We start from the raw sequence: 16,958 nt of genomic DNA, 5'->3' as shown, positions 1-16,958 counted from the left end.
GTGAGTGGTCTGGCAGTGCCACAGGCTCAGTCTCGCTCGCTCACGTGAAAGGTAGCTCTCGTTCCACTTCATTTCTGAAGACAAAGGAATTGTCCGGTTGGAAGTTGGAACATTATTGAAGAATTATGTTAAATGCACATCCCAAAGATTGATTCTATACATCGTTTGATGTGTTTCTACTAACTGTAACGGAGCTTTTTTGACTTTTCGTCTGAAACTAGTGAACGCGCTTTATGAATGGATTACTGGACTGAAGGCGCTAACAAAAGGAGCTATTTTGACATAAATTATGGACATTATCGAACAAAACAAACATTTATTGTGGCACTGGGATTCCTGGGAGTGCATTCTGATGAAGATCATCAAAGGTAGGTAAATATTTATAATGCTATTCTGATTAATGTTGACTCCACAACATGGTGGATATATGTATGGGCTCTGAGCGCTCTACTCAGATTATAGCATGGTGTGCTTTTTCGGTAAAGTTTATTTGAAATCTGACTGTGGAGAGGTGGGACGCTCACGTCCCGAACGGTCCCAGAGAGGTTAAAAAGGGAAATAATTCCACAAATTAAACTTTGAACAAGGCACACCTGTTAATGGAAATGCATTCCACGTGACTACCTCATGAAGCTAGATGAGAGAATGCCAAGAGTGTGCAAAGCTGTCATCAAGGCAAGGGGTGGCTACTTTGAAGAATCTAAAATCTATTTTGATTAGTTTAACCATTTTTTCAGTTACATGATTCAATATGTGTTACTTCATAGTTTTGATGTCTTCACTATTATCCTACAATGTAGGAAATTGTACAAATAAAATCCCCTTGAATGAGTAGGTCTGTCCAAACTTTAGATGTGTGTGTGTGTGTGTGTGTGTGTTTTCAAGTGTCACAGCTGAGCAAAAGGTGGAGCAAGTGATTTATTAATGTTTATGAACTGAGGGTTGTGGGGGCGGGCTTAAAAATGTGATATTCCATATAAGCCCTCAACCATTTTTACACCACATCAGGAGACTACGTTAGAGGTCAAAAATAAATGTCATTCAATTGGGCAACTAGCAAGAGACAGTTGGCTAGCGTTTCTTTTGTTGTTTGCAAAACATATGCCCACTCAATGGATACAATTCATCATTCTACCAGGGCGGCCTACTTTCAAATCAAATTGTATTTGTCACATGCGCCGAATACAACCGGTGTAGACCTTACAGTGAAATGCTTACTTACAAGCCCTTAACCAACAATGCAGTTTTAAGAAAAAAAACTAAAACAAATAATGGAGCAGCAGTAAAATAACAATAGTGAGGCTATATACAGGGGGTACCGGTGCGGGGGAACCGGTTAGTCGAGGTAATTTAAGTAATATGTACATGTCTGTAGAAGTAAAGTGACCATGCAAGGATAATAGCAGAGTAGCAGCAGCTTAAAAGGGGGGGAAAATGCGAATAGTCTGGGTAGCCATTTGATTAGATGTTCAGGAGTCTTATGGCTTGGGGGTAGATGCTGTTTAGAAGCCTCTTGGACCTAGACTTGGCGCTCTGCTACTGCTTGCCATGCGGTAGCAGAGAGAACAGTCCTATGACTAGGGTGGCTGGAGTCTTTGACAATTTTTAGGGCATTCATTTGACATCGCCTGGTATAGATCCTGGATGGAAGGAAGCTTGGCCCCAGTGATGTACTGGGCCGTACGCACTACCCTCTGTAGTGCCTTGCGGTCGGAGTCCGAGCAGTTGCCATACCAGGCAGTGATGCAACCCGTCAAGATGCTCTTGACGGTGCAGCTGTAGAACCTTTTTGAGGATCTGAGGACCCATGCCAATTCTTTTCAATCTCCTGAGAGGGAATAGGTTTTGTCGTGCCCTCTTTATGACTGTCTTGGTGTGCTTGGACCATGAAAGTTTGTTGGAACTTGAAGCTCTCAACCTTCTCCACTACAGCCCTGTCGTTGTGAATGGGGGCGTGCTCAGTCCTCCTTTTCCTGGAGTCCACAATCATCGCCTTTGTCTTGATCACTTTGAGGGGAGAGATTATTATCCTTTTACCACCCGGCCAGGTCTCTGACCTCCTTCCTATAGGCTGTCTCGTCTTTGTCGTTGATCAGGCCTACCACTGTTGTGTCATCAGCAAACTTAATGATGGTGTTGGAGTAGTGCCTGGCTGTGCAGTCATGAGTGAACTGGGAGAACAGAAGGGGACTGAGCACACACCCCTGAGGGGCCCCCGTGTTGAGGATCAGCGTGGCGGACGTGTTGTTACCTACCCTTACTACCTGTGGGCGGCCCGCCAGGAAGTCCAGGATCCAGTTGCAGAGGGAGATGTTTAGTACCGGGGTCCTTAGCTTAGTGATGAGCTTTGAGGGCACTATAATTTTGAACTCTGAGCTGTAGTCAATGAATAGTATTCTCACATAGATGTGAAAGGGCAGTGTAGAGTGCAATAAAGAATGCATAATCTGTGGATCTTTTGGGGCGGTATGCAAATTAGAGTGGGTGTAGGGTTTCTAGGATTAGGATGTTGATGTGAGCCATGACCAGCCTTTCAGAGCACGTCATGGCTACAGACGTGAGTGCTACTGGTCGGTTGTCATTTAGGCAGGTTACCTTGGTGTTTTTGGGCACAGGGACTATGGTGGTCTGCTTGAAACGTGGGTATTACAGATTGACAGGGAGAGGTTGAAAATATCAGTGAAGACACCTGTCAGTTGGTCAGCGCATGCTTGGAATACACATCCTGGTAATCAGTCTGGCCCTGCGGCCTTGTGAATGTTGACCTGTTTAAAGGTCTTCCTCACATTGGCTGCGGAGAGTGTGATCATACAGTGGTCTGGAACAGCTGATGCTCTCATGCATGTTTCAGTGTTACTTGCCTCGAAGCAAGCATATAATTAATTTAGCTCATCTGGTAGGCTTGTGTCACTGGGCAGCTCTTGGCTGTGCTTACCTTTTGAAGTCTGTTATAGTTTGCAAGCCCTGTCACATCCGAGGAGCATTGGAGCAGGTGTAGTACAATTCGATCTTAGTCCTGTGTTGACGGGTCGTCTGAGGGCATAGCGGGATTTGTTATAAGCTTCCGGGTTAAGGTCCCCCTCCTTGAAAGCGGCAGCTCTACCCTTTAGCTCAGTGTGGATGTTGCCTGTTATCCATTGCTTCTGGTTGGGGTATGTATGTACAGTCACTGTGGGGACAACATCATTGATGCACTTATTGATGAAGCCAATGACTGATGTGGTGTATTCCTCAATGCCATCAGAATAATCCCTGAAAATATTCCATTCTGTGCTAGCAAAACAGTCCTGTAGTTTAGCATCTGCTTCATCTCACCCCTTTTTTTTTTTTTTTTTGACAGGGTCCCTGGTGCTTTGTGCTTTAAATTTTTGCTTGTAAGCAGGAATCAGGAGGATAGAATTATGGTCAGATTTGCCAAATGGAGGGTAAGGGAGAGCTTTGTACTCGCCTCTGTATGTGGAATAAAGGTGCTCTAGAGTAAAAAAAAAAATATATATATATATATTTTTTTTTTATTTTCCTCCCCTCTGGTTGCACATTTAACTTGCTGGATTTAAGTTTCCTTGAATCAAAGTCCCCGGCCACTAGGTGCTCTGCCTCTGTATGAGCATTTTCCTCTTTGCTTATGGCCTTATACAGCTCAGTGAGTACGGTCTTTGTGCCAGCATCCGTTTGTGTAGGTAAATAGACAGCTACAAAGAATATAAATGCAAACTCTCTAGGTACAGTGCCTTGCAAAAGTATTCATCCCCCTTGGTGTTCTTCCAATTTTGTTGCATTACAACCTGTCATTTTAAATGGATTTCATATAATGGGCATACACAACGTTTTCCAAATTGCTGAAGATAAATTTAAAAAAGAACTTGTTTCAAAATGTAAAAAACTGAAAGTGGTGCGTGCATAACCCCACCCCTAAATAAGATTTGGTACAACCAATTACCTTCAGAAGTCATATAATTAGTTAGATTGCACCCAGGTATTACATTAAGTATCCCATGATCTCAGTATATACAGTTGAAGTTGGAAGATTACATACACCTTAGCCAAATACATTTAAACTCAGTTTTTCACAATTCCTGACATTTAATCCTAATAAAATTCCCTGTCTTTATTTTAAGAATGTGAAATGTCAGAATAATAGTGGAGTGATTTTATTTCAGCTTTTATTTCTTTCATCACATTCCCAGTGGGTCAGAAGTTTACATACACTAAATTAGTATTTGGGAGCATTGCCTTTAAATTGTTTAATTTGGGTCAAACATTTTGGGTAGCCTTCCACAAGCTTCCCACAGTAAGTTGGGTGAATTTTGTCCCATTCCTTCTGACAGAGCTAGTGTAACTGAGTCAGGTTTGTGGGAAACCTTGCTCGCACACGCTTTTTCAGTTCTGTCCACAACTTTTCTATAGGATTGAGGTCAGTGCTTTGTGATTGTCACTCCAATACCTTGACTTTGTTGTCTTTAAGCCATTTTGCCACAACTTTGGAAGTATGCTTGGGGTCATTGTCCATTTGGAAGACCTATTTGCGACCAAGCTTTAACTTCCTAACTGATGTCTTCAGATGTTGCTTCAATATATCCACATAAGTTTGCTCCCTCATGATGTCATCTATTTTGTGAAGTGCACCAGTCCCTCCTGCAGCAAAGCATGCCCACAACATGATGCTGCAACCCCCGTGCTTCACATTTGGGATGGTGTCTTTTGGCTTGCAAGCCTTTCCCTCCAAACATAACCATGGTCATTATGGCCAAACAGTTCTATTTTTGTTTCATCAGACCAGATGACATTTCTCCAAAAAGTACAATCTTTTTGTACTTTGTGTCTCCATGTGCAGTTGCAAACCGTGGTCTGGCTTTTTTATGGTGGTTTTTGAGCAGTGACTTCTTCCTTGCTGAGTGGCCTTTCAGGTTATGTCGATATAGGACTTGTTTTACTGTGGATATAGATATCTTTGTACACGTTTTTACTCCAGCATCTTCACAAGGTCCTTTGCTGTTGTTCTGGGATTGATTTGCACTTTTCTCACCAAAGTACGTTCATCTCAAAGAGAGAACATGTCTCCTTCCTGAGCGGTATGACGGCTGCGTGGTCACATGGTGTTTATACTTGCGTACTATTTTTTTGTACAGATGAACATGGTACCTTCAGGCATTTGGAATTTTTTTCTGAGGTCTTGGCTGATTTCTTTAGATTTTCCCATGTCAAGCAAATAGGCACTGAGTTTGAAGGTAGGCCTTGAAATACATCCACAGGTACACCTCCAATTGACTCAAATGATGTCAGTTAGCCTATCAGAAGCTTCTAATGCTATGACATTTTCTGGAATTTTCCAAGCTGTTTAAAGGCAGTCAACTTAGTGTATGTAAACTTCTGACCCTCTGGAATTGTGATTTAATCTGTCTGTAAACAATTGTTGGAAAAATTACTTGTGTCATGCACAAAGTAGATGTCCGAACTAGAGGTCGACCGATTAATCGGAATGGCCGATTTAATTAGGGCCGATTTCAAGTTTTCATAACAATCCGAAATCGGTATTTTTGGACACCGATTTTGCAGAGGTTTTAATTTGTTTTTATTTTTAAAAACACCTTTTATATAATCTTTATTTAACTAGGCAAGTCAGTTAAGAACACATTCTTATTTTCAATGACGGCCTAGGAAGGATGGGTTAACTGCCTCGTTCAGGGGCAGAACGACAGATTTTCACCTTGTCAGCTCGGGGGATCCAATCTTTCAACCTTACAGTTAACGAGTCCAACGCAATAACGACCTGCCTCTCTCTCGTTGCACTCCACAAGGAGACTGCCTGTAACTCGAATTCAGTAAGCCAAGGTAAGTTGCTAGCTAGCATTAAACTTATCTAATAAAAAAACAATCAATCATAATCACTAGTCAAGTACACATGGTTGATATTACTAGACATTATCTAGCGTGTCATGCGTTATGTATAATCGGACTGAGCATACAAGTATCTAAGTATCTGACTGAGCAGTGGTAGGCAGAAGCAGGCGCGTAAACATTCATTCAAACAGCACTTTCGTGCGTTTTGCCAGCAGCTCTTCGTTTTGCGTCAAGCATTGCGCTGTTTATGACTTCAAGCCTATCAACTCCCGAGATGAGGCTGGTGTAACCGAAGTGAAATGGCTGGCTAGATAGCGCGCACTAATAGTGTTTCAAACGCCGCTCGCTCTGAGCCTTGGAGTGGTTGTTTCCCTTGCTCTGTATGGGTAACGCTGCTTCGAAGGGTGGCTGTTGTCATTGTGTTCCTGGTTCGAGCCCAGGGAGGAGCTAGGAGAGGGATGGAAGCTATACTGTTACACTGGCAATACTAAAGTGCCTATAAGAACATCCAATAGTCAAAGGTTAATGAAATACAAATGGTATAGATAGAGAGAGTCCTATAATAACTACAACCTAAACCGTCTTACCTGGAAATATTGAAGACTCATGTTAAAAGGAACCACCAGCTTTCATATGTTCTCATGTTCTGAGCAAGGAACTTAAACGTTAGCTTTCTTACATGGCAAATATTGCACTTTTACTTTCCCCAACACTTTGTTTTTGCATTATTTAAACCAAATTGAACGTTTCATTATTTATTTGAGGCTAAATTGATTTTATTGATGTATTATATTAAGTTAAAATAAGTGTTCATTCAGTATTGTTGTAATTGTCATTATTACAAATAAATAAATATCATCCGATTAATCGGAATCTGCTTTTTTGGTCCTCCAATAATCGGTATCGGCGTTGAAAAATCATAATCGGTCGACCTCTAGTCCGAACCCACTTGCCAAGACTATAGTTTGTTAACAAGAAATTTGTGGAGTGGTTGAAAAATGAATTTTAATGACTCCAACCTTCCGACTTCAACAGTACAGTCGACGCCATAAGTTTTGAATGACACAAATATACATTTTCACAAAGTCTGCCCCTCAGTTTGTATGATGGCAATTTGCATATACTCCAGAATTTTATGAAGTGATCAGATTAATTGCAATTATTTGCAAAGTTCCTCTTTGCCATGCAAATGAACTGAATCCCCCAAAAAACATTTCCACTGTATTTCAGCCCTGCCACAACAGGACCAGCTGACATCATGTCAGTGATTCGCTCGCTCACAGAGGTGTGTGTTGACATGGCTGGAGATTACTCTGTCACACTGAGTTCGAATACCAGACTTGTAGCTTCAAACAGAGGGTTGTGCTTGTATTCATTGTTCTTCCTCTGTCAACCATGGTTACCTGCAAGGAAACATGTGTCGTCATCATTGCTTTGCACAAAAATGGCTTCACAGGCAAGGATATTGCTGCCAGTAAGATTGCACCTAAATCAATCATTTATTGGGATCGTCAAGAACTTCAAGGAGAGCGGTTCAATTGTTGTGAAGAAGGCTTTAGGGCGCCCAAGAAAGTCCAGCAAGCACCAGGACCGTCTCCTAAAGTTGATTCAGCTGTGGGGCCTGGGAACCACCAGTACAGAGCTTGCTCAGGAACGGCAGCAGGCAGGTGTGAGTACATCTGCACGCACAGTGAGGTGAAGACTTTTGAAGGATGGCCTGGTGTCAAGAAGGGCAGCAAAGAATCCACTTATCTCCAGGAAAAACATCAGGACAAGACTGATATTCTGCACAAGGTACAAGGATTGGACTGCTAAGGACTGGAGTAAAGTCATTTTCTCTGATGAATCCCCTGTCCGGTTGTTTGGGGCATCCGGAAAAAACCTTGTCCGGAGAAGACAAGGTGAGCGCTACTATCAGTCCTGTGTAATGCCAACAGTAAAGCATCCTGAGACCATTCATGTGTGAGGTTGCTTCTCAGCCAAGGGAGTGGGCTCACTCACAATTTTGCCTAGGAACATAGCCATGAATTAAGAATGGTACCAACACATCCTCCAAGAGCAACTTCTCCCAACCATCCAGGAACAGTTTGGTGACTCTCCTTGCCATAAGGCAAACGTGATAACTAAGTGGCTCGTGGAACAAAACATCAATATTTTGTGTCCAATCCTCCATGGCCAGGATACTCCCCAGACTTGATCCCATTGAGAACTTGTGGTCAATCCTCAAGAGGCAGGTGGACAAACAAAAACCCACAAATTCTGACAAACTCCAAGCATTGATTATGCAAGAATGGGCTGCCATCAGTCAGGATGTGGCCCAGAAGTTAATTGACAGCATGCCAGGGCGGATTGCAGATGTCTTGAAAAAGAAGGGTCAACACTGCAAATATTGACTCTTTGCATCAACTTCATGTAATTGTCAATAAAATGAAATACTTGTTACTATGGAATACTGAAGTATAATTACATCTGACAAAAAGACACTTAAGCAGCAAACTTTGTGGAAATTAATATTTATCATTCTCAAGACTGGTCACATCTGAATATACCAGTTCCCGAAAGGCATCAGTCTGCAACACCACTAAGCAAGCGGCTCCATGAAGACCAAGGATCTCTCCAAACAGGTCAGGGACAATGTTGTGGAGAAGTACAGATCAGGGTTGAGTTATTAAAAAATATCCAAAACTTTGAACAACCCACGGAGCCCCATTTTTTAAAATCCATAAATAAATTGAAAGAATATGGCACCACAACCTGCCAAGAGAGGGCCGCCCACTAAAACTCAAGGACCAGGCAAGGAGGGCATTAATCGGAGAGGCAACAAAGAGACCAAAGATAACCCTGAAGGAACTGCAAAGCTCCACAGAGGATATTGGAGTATAGGACCACTTTAAACTGAACACTCCATAGAGCTGTGCTTTACAGGAGAGTGACCAGAAAAAAGCCATTGCTAAAATAAAAAAATAAGCAAACCATCCTGTGGGGATGTTTTTCTTAGGCAGAGACTCGGAAACTGGTCAGAATTGAAGGATGGCTCTAAATACAGGGAAATTCTTGAGGAAAACCTGTTTTAGTTTTTGAGACTGGGACGGAGGTTCACCTTCCAGCAGGACAATGACCCTAATCATACTACTAAAGCAACACTTGAGTGGTTTAAGGGGAAACATTTAAATGTCTTGGAATGACCTAGTCAAAGCCCAGACCTCAATCCAATTGAGATTCTGTGGTATGACTTAAAGATTGCTGTACACCAGCCGAACCCATCCAACTTGAATGAGCTGGAGCAGTTTTTGCCTTGAAGAATGGGCAACCATGCCAGTGGCTAGATGTGCCAAGCTTATAGAGAGACCAGAGACATGCAGCTGTAATTGCTGCAAAAGGTGGCCTCAAAGTATTGACTTTGGGGGGTGAATAGTTATGCACGCTCAAGTTTTCCGTTTTCTTTGTCGTTTCTTGTTTGTTTCACAAGAGAAAATATTTTTCATCTTCAAAGTGGTAGGTAGGCATGTTGTGTAAATCCAATGATACAAACTCCCGAAAAATACATTTTAATTCCAGGTTGTAAGGCAATAAAATAGGAAAAATGCCAAGGGGGTGAATACTTTCGCAAGCCACTGTAGATAGTGTGGTCTACACCTTATCATGAGATACTCTACCCTACGCAAGCAAAACTTCAAGACTTCCTTAGATACCGTGCACCAGTTGTTTACAAATATACAGTGGGGCAAAAAAGTATTTAGTCAGCCACCAATTGTGCAAGTTCTCCCACTTAAAAAGATGAGAGTCCTGTAATTTTCATCATAGGTACACTTCAACTAGAAAATCACATTGTAGGATTTTTAATGAATTTATTTTCTAATTATGGTGGAAAATAAGTATTTGGTCAATAACAAAAGTTTATCTCAATACTTTGTTATATACCCTTTGTTGGCAATGACAGAGGTCAAAAGTTTTCTGTAAGTCTTCACAAGGTTTTCACACACTTGCTGGTATTTTGGCCCATTCCTCCATGCAGATCTCCTCTAGAGCAGTGATGTTTTGGGGCTGTTGCTGGGCAACATGGACTTTCAACTCCCTCCAAAGAGTTTCTATGGGGTTGAGATCTGGAGACTGGCTAGGCCACTCCAGGACCTTGAAATGCTTCTTACGAAGCCAGTCCTTCATGTGATAAATAATCTACATAATGAAGTAATAACTTGGTCAATTCTTCAGTTTTTATTTTATTTATCACAGCCATATAACCTAGATTGAAAATAGCATTGCTACAATATTTTTTTTCGCTGGCCTAAAGTTGGCCACTGATTTGAATGATTGACTGGCCCGGAGGGTTTCCAGAAACTCCCCTGGCTGGCAGGCAGCCCTGTATGTCAAACCCTGCCTATTTTTTCAGGGCTTCAGCCCCATCTTACCCTATTGAAAATGAATAATCAAAATGGAAGTGTACTTAATAGCTAAGGTATTGAATGTTGCCAGGCAGAAAGCAAGCAAATATGCTGACCATATACGCCAACAGTGGTAGGCATTGTTGATAAATGTTATTTGCCTGTCTGTCCCATTGACGTAAAGTTTCGAAACAATAGTTTTGAAAAAACACAATTCTAACCATTTTGGTCTGACATTATTGTCTCTGAACTGCTGTGTGGGCAACTCTTCAGCGAGCGAGAATTTTTTTTTTTTTTTGTCGCTTTAAAGGTCACGACATCTCCTTTTGCTCAGACATGTTGTTGTGACTATTGCAGGCGGTGATTTTGAGATGAATTGACTGGATTTCAGTCTTTCTCATCCTGAAAGGGTAGCCAGAGTTCAAAGCATTCACTCAACCCATACAATCTCACTGTTGCTTTTAGTAACACTTGCGCAAATAATGTTTGTATTGTTTGTTTGCTGGAGAAAAGAAGGTCGTGTTCATTAGGGCTTGCAATGGAAAATGTTTTAACGTTTTGCAACCGAACAAAAATAAGCATTTCTTAGCTGGTTTTCCTCTGTTTGGTGCCTAATGAATAATCCAGGGTGCCAGTTGTGCTGAGCGTTGACTGGCAGGTGAGGGGTTAGTTTTGCATAGACAATGAGTTTTAATTGAAAGAACTCTGTTTGCATAGTCTGGCAATTCATGTCACAACAAAAAGATCAGGCATTGTGGTCCTTTACATCCAGTGACTAAAAGAGCCCTAAGTGAAACTAAACCAGGTTTCTTTTGAATGTGTTGTGGCTCATGTCAACGGTGTTACCAAAGAGAAATGCGTCAACGGGGTAACCAAAGAGAAACATGCTAGTTTGAACTGGATTATGTTAATTTGGGAGTGAACACTACTGCCATCCATTGGCTAAATGGTCTGTTCAATTCAATAAACATTCTGTCTTGGAGTGTATCAATGAATAACATTGTAACCTCTACCCCCTCTTTTACCCACAGAAGTTAAGGAGCTGGTCCTGGATGTTGAGGAGGTCATCGTGCCCCTGTTGTCCAGCCCTGTGCCCAGCCCCAGGGACGACAGACCCCTTTCTCCACTATTCCAGCGCTCTGTGTCGGAGGACTCAGCAGGATCCTCTGCCTCGGCCTTGGAGCACGCCAAAATCCGGTAAGGAGGGGCAGTGTGGTTGGAGTAGAGTGGGGTACAAAGTGATATAGAGGTGTCTGTATGCAAGATGGACAGAATAAGGTAGAGCAGGGTAGAAAAAAAGCAAAATTAGATTCCAATAAGAGGCAAAGAGAGTAAGACTGAAATTCTAGCCATTCTCAGAGAGAGTGTGAGGGAGAGGGTCACACTAGAGAGAAGGAGAGACTATCAAATAGAAGCCATTAGAGAGCGAGAATATGACTGTTTCAGACATGGTGTGTGTGAGGCGGTGGCGAGTGAGAACTGTGTGTGTGGTTAACAGTGGCTGGGTTGCGAGGCGTGTGTGTATGGGTGTTTGTGCACCCTATAAAACTAGTCTGAGTAGAGCGGGAGGGAGAGTGTGTGTGTTGAGAGAGCGAGAAACAAGCAAAGAAAATAGGGTATTTTTCAGGGAGATGGTGGGAGGTGGGGAGGGAGGAGGATGTGTGCTTGCACGCTCGAGTGAGCCACCGCGGTGAGGAGAGAGGACGTGGAAGGGGGAAGCGTGCAGGGAAGGTAAGCGAGGGAGGTAGAGAGGCTGGTGGGGGGAGGGGAACGAGCAGCAAAAATAATTGAGTGCCGGGGATTGTGGGTAGCGGGGAAAAGCAGGCTGGGTAAAGAGGTCTCAGGGCCCTCGGCGGTAACCTGGCAGCTTGCAGACTGCAGGGCTGCTACTGTAATTAGTAAAGGGAGGGGGTGGGGGAGAGATGGGAAAGGGGTGGGCTTTTTCTTTCTAGTCCCAATTAGCAGAGATTGTGCTCCCGCTAATGTACAGCACAGAGGCCCCGGCAACATGTGGAGGGAGGCAGGAAGTCACACACGCATGTACTCACATGCATACTTTTTAGCTGCTGACAAAAAAAGGCTCTGGGTGTGTTTGGTACCTGAGCACTTCAGATGGCTCTACTATACTATGAAACTGCATGGTGGTGCTGAAAATAAATTAATAGGTGACTGTAATGAAGACTGAATTCTACACTGTTAAACAGTTAACCTATACTGAGAAAAATATAAACGCAACATGTAAAGTGTTGGTCCCATGTTTCATGAGCTGGAATTAAAGATCCCAGAAATGTTCCATATGCACAAAAAGCTTATTTGTCAAAAATGTTGTGCACAAATGTGTTTACATCCCTGTTAGTGAGCATTTCTCATTTGCCAAGATAATCCATCCACCTGACAGGTGTGGCATATCAAGAAGCTGATTAAACAGCATATTCATATCACAGGTGCACCTTGTGCTGGGGACAATAAATGGCCACTCTAAAAGGTGTAGTTTTGTCATACAACACAATGACACAGATGTCTCAAGCTTTGAAGGAGCTTGCAATTGGCATGCTGACTGCAGGAATGTCCACCAGAGCTGTTGCCAGATAATTGAATGTTCATTTCTCTACCATAAGCCATCTCCAACATCGTTTTAGATAATTAGGCCGTACATACAACCGCAGACCATGTGTAACCACTCCAGCCCAGGACCTCCACATCTGGCTTCTTCACCTGCAGCATCGTCTGAGACCAGACAGCTGATTAAACTCAAAAGTATTTCTGTCTTTAATCAAGCACTTTTGTCGCGAAAACGTATTCTGATTGGCTGGGCCTGGCTCCCAAGTGGGTGGGCTTATGCCCTCTCAGGCCCACCCATGGCTGCGCAACCTGCATAGTCATGTGAAATCCATAGATTAGGGCATCATTTATTTATTTCAGTTGACTGATTTCCTTATATGAGCTGTAAAATTGTTGAAATTGTTACGTGTTGCGGTTTATATATTTGTTCAGTATAAATGAAATCCATCTGACATGACCCTTTTATTCTAACTGCCTACTAGGGCCATGTCGGTGTGTGTGTGTGTCTCTGTGTCTCTGTGTCTCTGTGTCTCTGTGTCTCTGTGTCTCTGTGTCTCTGTGTCTCTGTGTCTCTGTGTGTCTGTGTGTGTTCAGCACTATGCACAAGCAGCCAATCCCTTAATACCCGACTCAAAAATGTTGCTGTCGATCAATGGGTTAGGCGGCTTTGTGGATTCTGTTAGACGGCTTCTTGGATTTGGAATAAAATGCAGCATTCTCAAGGGACATCATTACCAACCTGGTTTTTCCAAAACAAATATCTGAAATATTTACTGTATCCCTGATACCTTTTTTGATTCTTTTTGTTGTTGTTGTAGCTGTCAGCATTTACCTCCATGTTGGAAGTGTATCAGATTGAAAGCAATATGGCTGCGCAGGTCTCTGTATGGATGTTGTCAAACGATACTGTCTTATAGGTGTTTTTAACCAATGTTGGTATGTAGATGGAGATGTCCTCTTCTGAGGACATATCTTTTTAGTTTTTTTTTTACAGCCTTTCTGCTACATATATATCCATGTTACATACCCATTTTATGTACATGGTAGTTTTATATACAGCACAAACCTGTTTCCTAACCCCTGTTTCTCCCATGTTTCCCCAGTGAAAAGCTGTGTGCCTTCTGCTACAGTGGGGAGAAGAGTTTCCTGGGCCAGGGCGACCTGATGGTGTTCGGCCCCACGCCCGGCTACGTGCCGCTGCACATCCGCAACCGCCGCGGAAGCTCAGAGAAAGACGACGACTACCACGAGGACGACTTCCAAGACGACGACCAAGACACCAAGAGCCCGGGGCAGCGCGACAGCGGGAGGGGACTTAAAAAGTAAGTTGCCTTAAATATTTACATCTTGGGTAACTCAGAGTTGTTTGGTTGGTTTACAATGGCCATTCAGCTAGCAGTGGCAATTTCACACTTGCGATTTCATTGTGATGGTGGTGTTTATGATATATTAACTTGGCAATGTCGATTATTTTAGCGGTATTGAGTCTCTTGAAGTCATGTTGAATCTCTCAAGTTCCCATTCACCAGTATTGACCCAAGAGTAGCAAGTTTTTTGGGGAAATGGTGTCAGTACGTTCTATCTAGTCTAGGATGTCATTGGGCCCTAGACACGTCTTCATTTTAAGCTGCGAGGGGAACAGAAATGGCTGCTTGACTCTGTAGACCTAATGACTGTTTTTGGGCTACTGAGACTCTTTGATTTCACCATTGGCATTGATTTTGCTGGAGAGAAAATGACAGCTGAAATTATACCTGGGAAAGTGGGTCTACTTTTCTCCAGAATTGAGTGGGATGGTTGGGGGTAGACGCACACATGTTGGCTGCTGTCCAATGTTACCAGGATGTGCTGTGTAATAACCTTGAAGACCTTTGAACCCTGGTAAGTGGTCAAAGCTAAACTGGCAGACGTCTAATTACAGTGCCTTCGGAAAGTATTCAGATCCCTTGACTTTTTCCACATTTTGTTACATTTAATCAATTTTAGAATAAGGCTATAATGTATTTTTTTCTATCTATACCCAATACCCCATAATGACAAAGCAAAAACAGGTTTTCAGAAATGTTATTTAATTTATTACAAATAAACTGAAATTACACATTTACATAAGTATTCAGACCCTTTACTAAGTACTTTGAAGCACCTTTTGGCAGCGATTACGGCATCGAGTCTTCTTGGGTATGACTCTACAAGCTTGCCACACCCGTGTTTGGGGAGTTTCTCCCATGCTTCTCTGCAGATCCTCTCAAACTCTGTCAGGTTTGATGGGGATCGTTGCTGCACAGCTATTTTCAGGTCTCCAGAGATTTCAAATAAAAATCTACTAACATTTTATTGGTCACATATTTAGCAGATGTTATTGCGGGTGTAGCGAAATGCTTGTGTTCCTAACTCCAACAGTGCAGTAGTATCTAACAATGCACACATCTAAAATAATGGAATTAAGAAATGTATAAATTAGATCAAGCAATGTCGTAGTTGCATTGACTAGAATATAGTATATACATATGAGATGAGTAAAGCAGTATGTAAAAATTATTAGTGGCCATAGGGCAGCAGCCTCTAAGGTGCAGGGTTGCGTAACTGGGTGGAAGCTGGATAGTGATGGCTACAGTGCCTTGCGAAAGTATTCGGCCCCCTTGAACTTTGCGACCTTTTGCCACATTTCAGGCTTCAAACATAATGATATAAAACTGTATTTTTTTGTGAAGAATCAACAACAAGTGGGACACAATCATGAAGTGGAACGACATTTATTGGATATTTCAAACTTTTTTAACAAATCAAAAACTGAAAAATTGGGCGTGCAAAATTATTCAGCCCCCTTAAGTTAATACTTTGTAGCGCCACCTTTTGCTGCGATTACAGCTGTAAGTCGCTTGGGGTATGTCTCTATCAGTTTTGCACATCGAGAGACTGACATTTTTTCCCATTCCTCCTTGCAAAACAGCTCGAGCTCAGTGAGGTTGGATGGAGAGCATTTGTGAACAGCAGTTTTCAGTTCTTTCCACAGATTCTCGATTGGATTCAGGTCTGGACTTTGACTTGGCCATTCTAACACCTGGATATGTTTATTTTTGAACCATTCCATTGTAGATTTTGCTTTATGTTTTGGATCATTGTCTTGTTGGAAGACAAATCTCCGTCCCAGTCTCAGGTCTTTTGCAGACTCCATCAGGTTTTCTTCCAGAATGGTCCTGTATTTGGCTCCATCCATCTTCCCATCAATTTTAACCATCTTCCCTGTCCCTGCTGAAGAAAAGCAGGCCCAAACCATGATGCTGCCACCACCATGTTTGACAGTGGGGATGGTGTGTTCAGCTGTGTTGCTTTTACGCCAAACATAACGTTTTGCATTGTTGCCAAAAAGTTCAATTTTGGTTTCATCTGACCAGAGCACCTTCTTCCACATGTTTGGTGTGTCTCCCAGGTGGCTTGTGGCAAACTTTAAACAACACTTTTTATGGATATCTTTAAGAAATGGCTTTCTTCTTGCCACTCTTCCATAAAGGCCAGATTTGTGCAATATACGACTGATTGTTGTCCTATGGACAGAGTCTCCCACCTCAGCTGTAGATCTCTGCAGTTCATCCAGAGTGATCATGGGCCTCTTGGCTGCATCTCTGATCAGTCTTCTCCTTGTATGAGCTGAAAGTTTAGAGGGAGGGCCAGGTCTTGGTAGATTTGCAGTGGTCTGATACTCCTTCCATTTCAATATTATCGCTTGCACAGTGCTCCTTGGGATGTTTAAAGCTTGGGAAATCTTTTTGTATCCAAATCCGGCTTTAAACTTCTTCACAACAGTATCTCGGACCTGTCTGGTGTGTTCCTTGTTCTTCATGATGCTCTCTGCGCTTTTAACGGACCTCTGAGACTATCACAGGGCAGGTGCATTTATACGGAGACTTGATTACACACAGGTGGATTGTATTTATCATCATTAGTCATTTAGGTCAACATTGGATCATTCAGAGATCCTCACTGAACTTCTGGAGAGAGTTTGCTGCACTGAAAGTAAAGGGGCTGAATAATTTTGCACGCCCAATTTTTCAGTTTTTGATTTGTTAAAAAAGTTTGAAATATCCAATAAATGTCATTCCACTTCATGATTGTGTCCCACTTGTTGTTGATTCTTCACAAAAAAATACAGTTTTATATCTTTATGTTTGAAGC

At 42.4% G+C, this 16,958-nt stretch overlaps 1 protein-coding gene across 9 annotated transcripts in view; it reads left to right on the top strand.

Moving 5' to 3' along the window:
* Window positions 1-16,958, top strand: part of LOC110535292 (histone-lysine N-methyltransferase 2C) — a 224,712-nt gene that overhangs the window by 40,707 nt on the left and 167,047 nt on the right. For all 9 annotated transcript variants that reach the window (XM_036934913.1, XM_036934915.1, XM_036934912.1 and 6 more), the window contains exons 4-5: window positions 11,255-11,420; window positions 13,889-14,107. In XM_036934913.1, coding sequence (XP_036790808.1) covers window positions 11,255-11,420; window positions 13,889-14,107 — 385 coding nt within the window. The remainder of the gene's footprint in view (window positions 1-11,254; window positions 11,421-13,888; window positions 14,108-16,958) is intronic.

This window comes from Oncorhynchus mykiss, chromosome 11, assembly GCF_013265735.2.
Source record: "Oncorhynchus mykiss isolate Arlee chromosome 11, USDA_OmykA_1.1, whole genome shotgun sequence".
In the NCBI taxonomy this organism is placed as follows: domain Eukaryota; kingdom Metazoa; phylum Chordata; class Actinopteri; order Salmoniformes; family Salmonidae; genus Oncorhynchus; species Oncorhynchus mykiss.
Note: the sequence above shows the minus strand (reverse complement) of the source record. Positions and strands in the feature narration are given on the sequence as shown.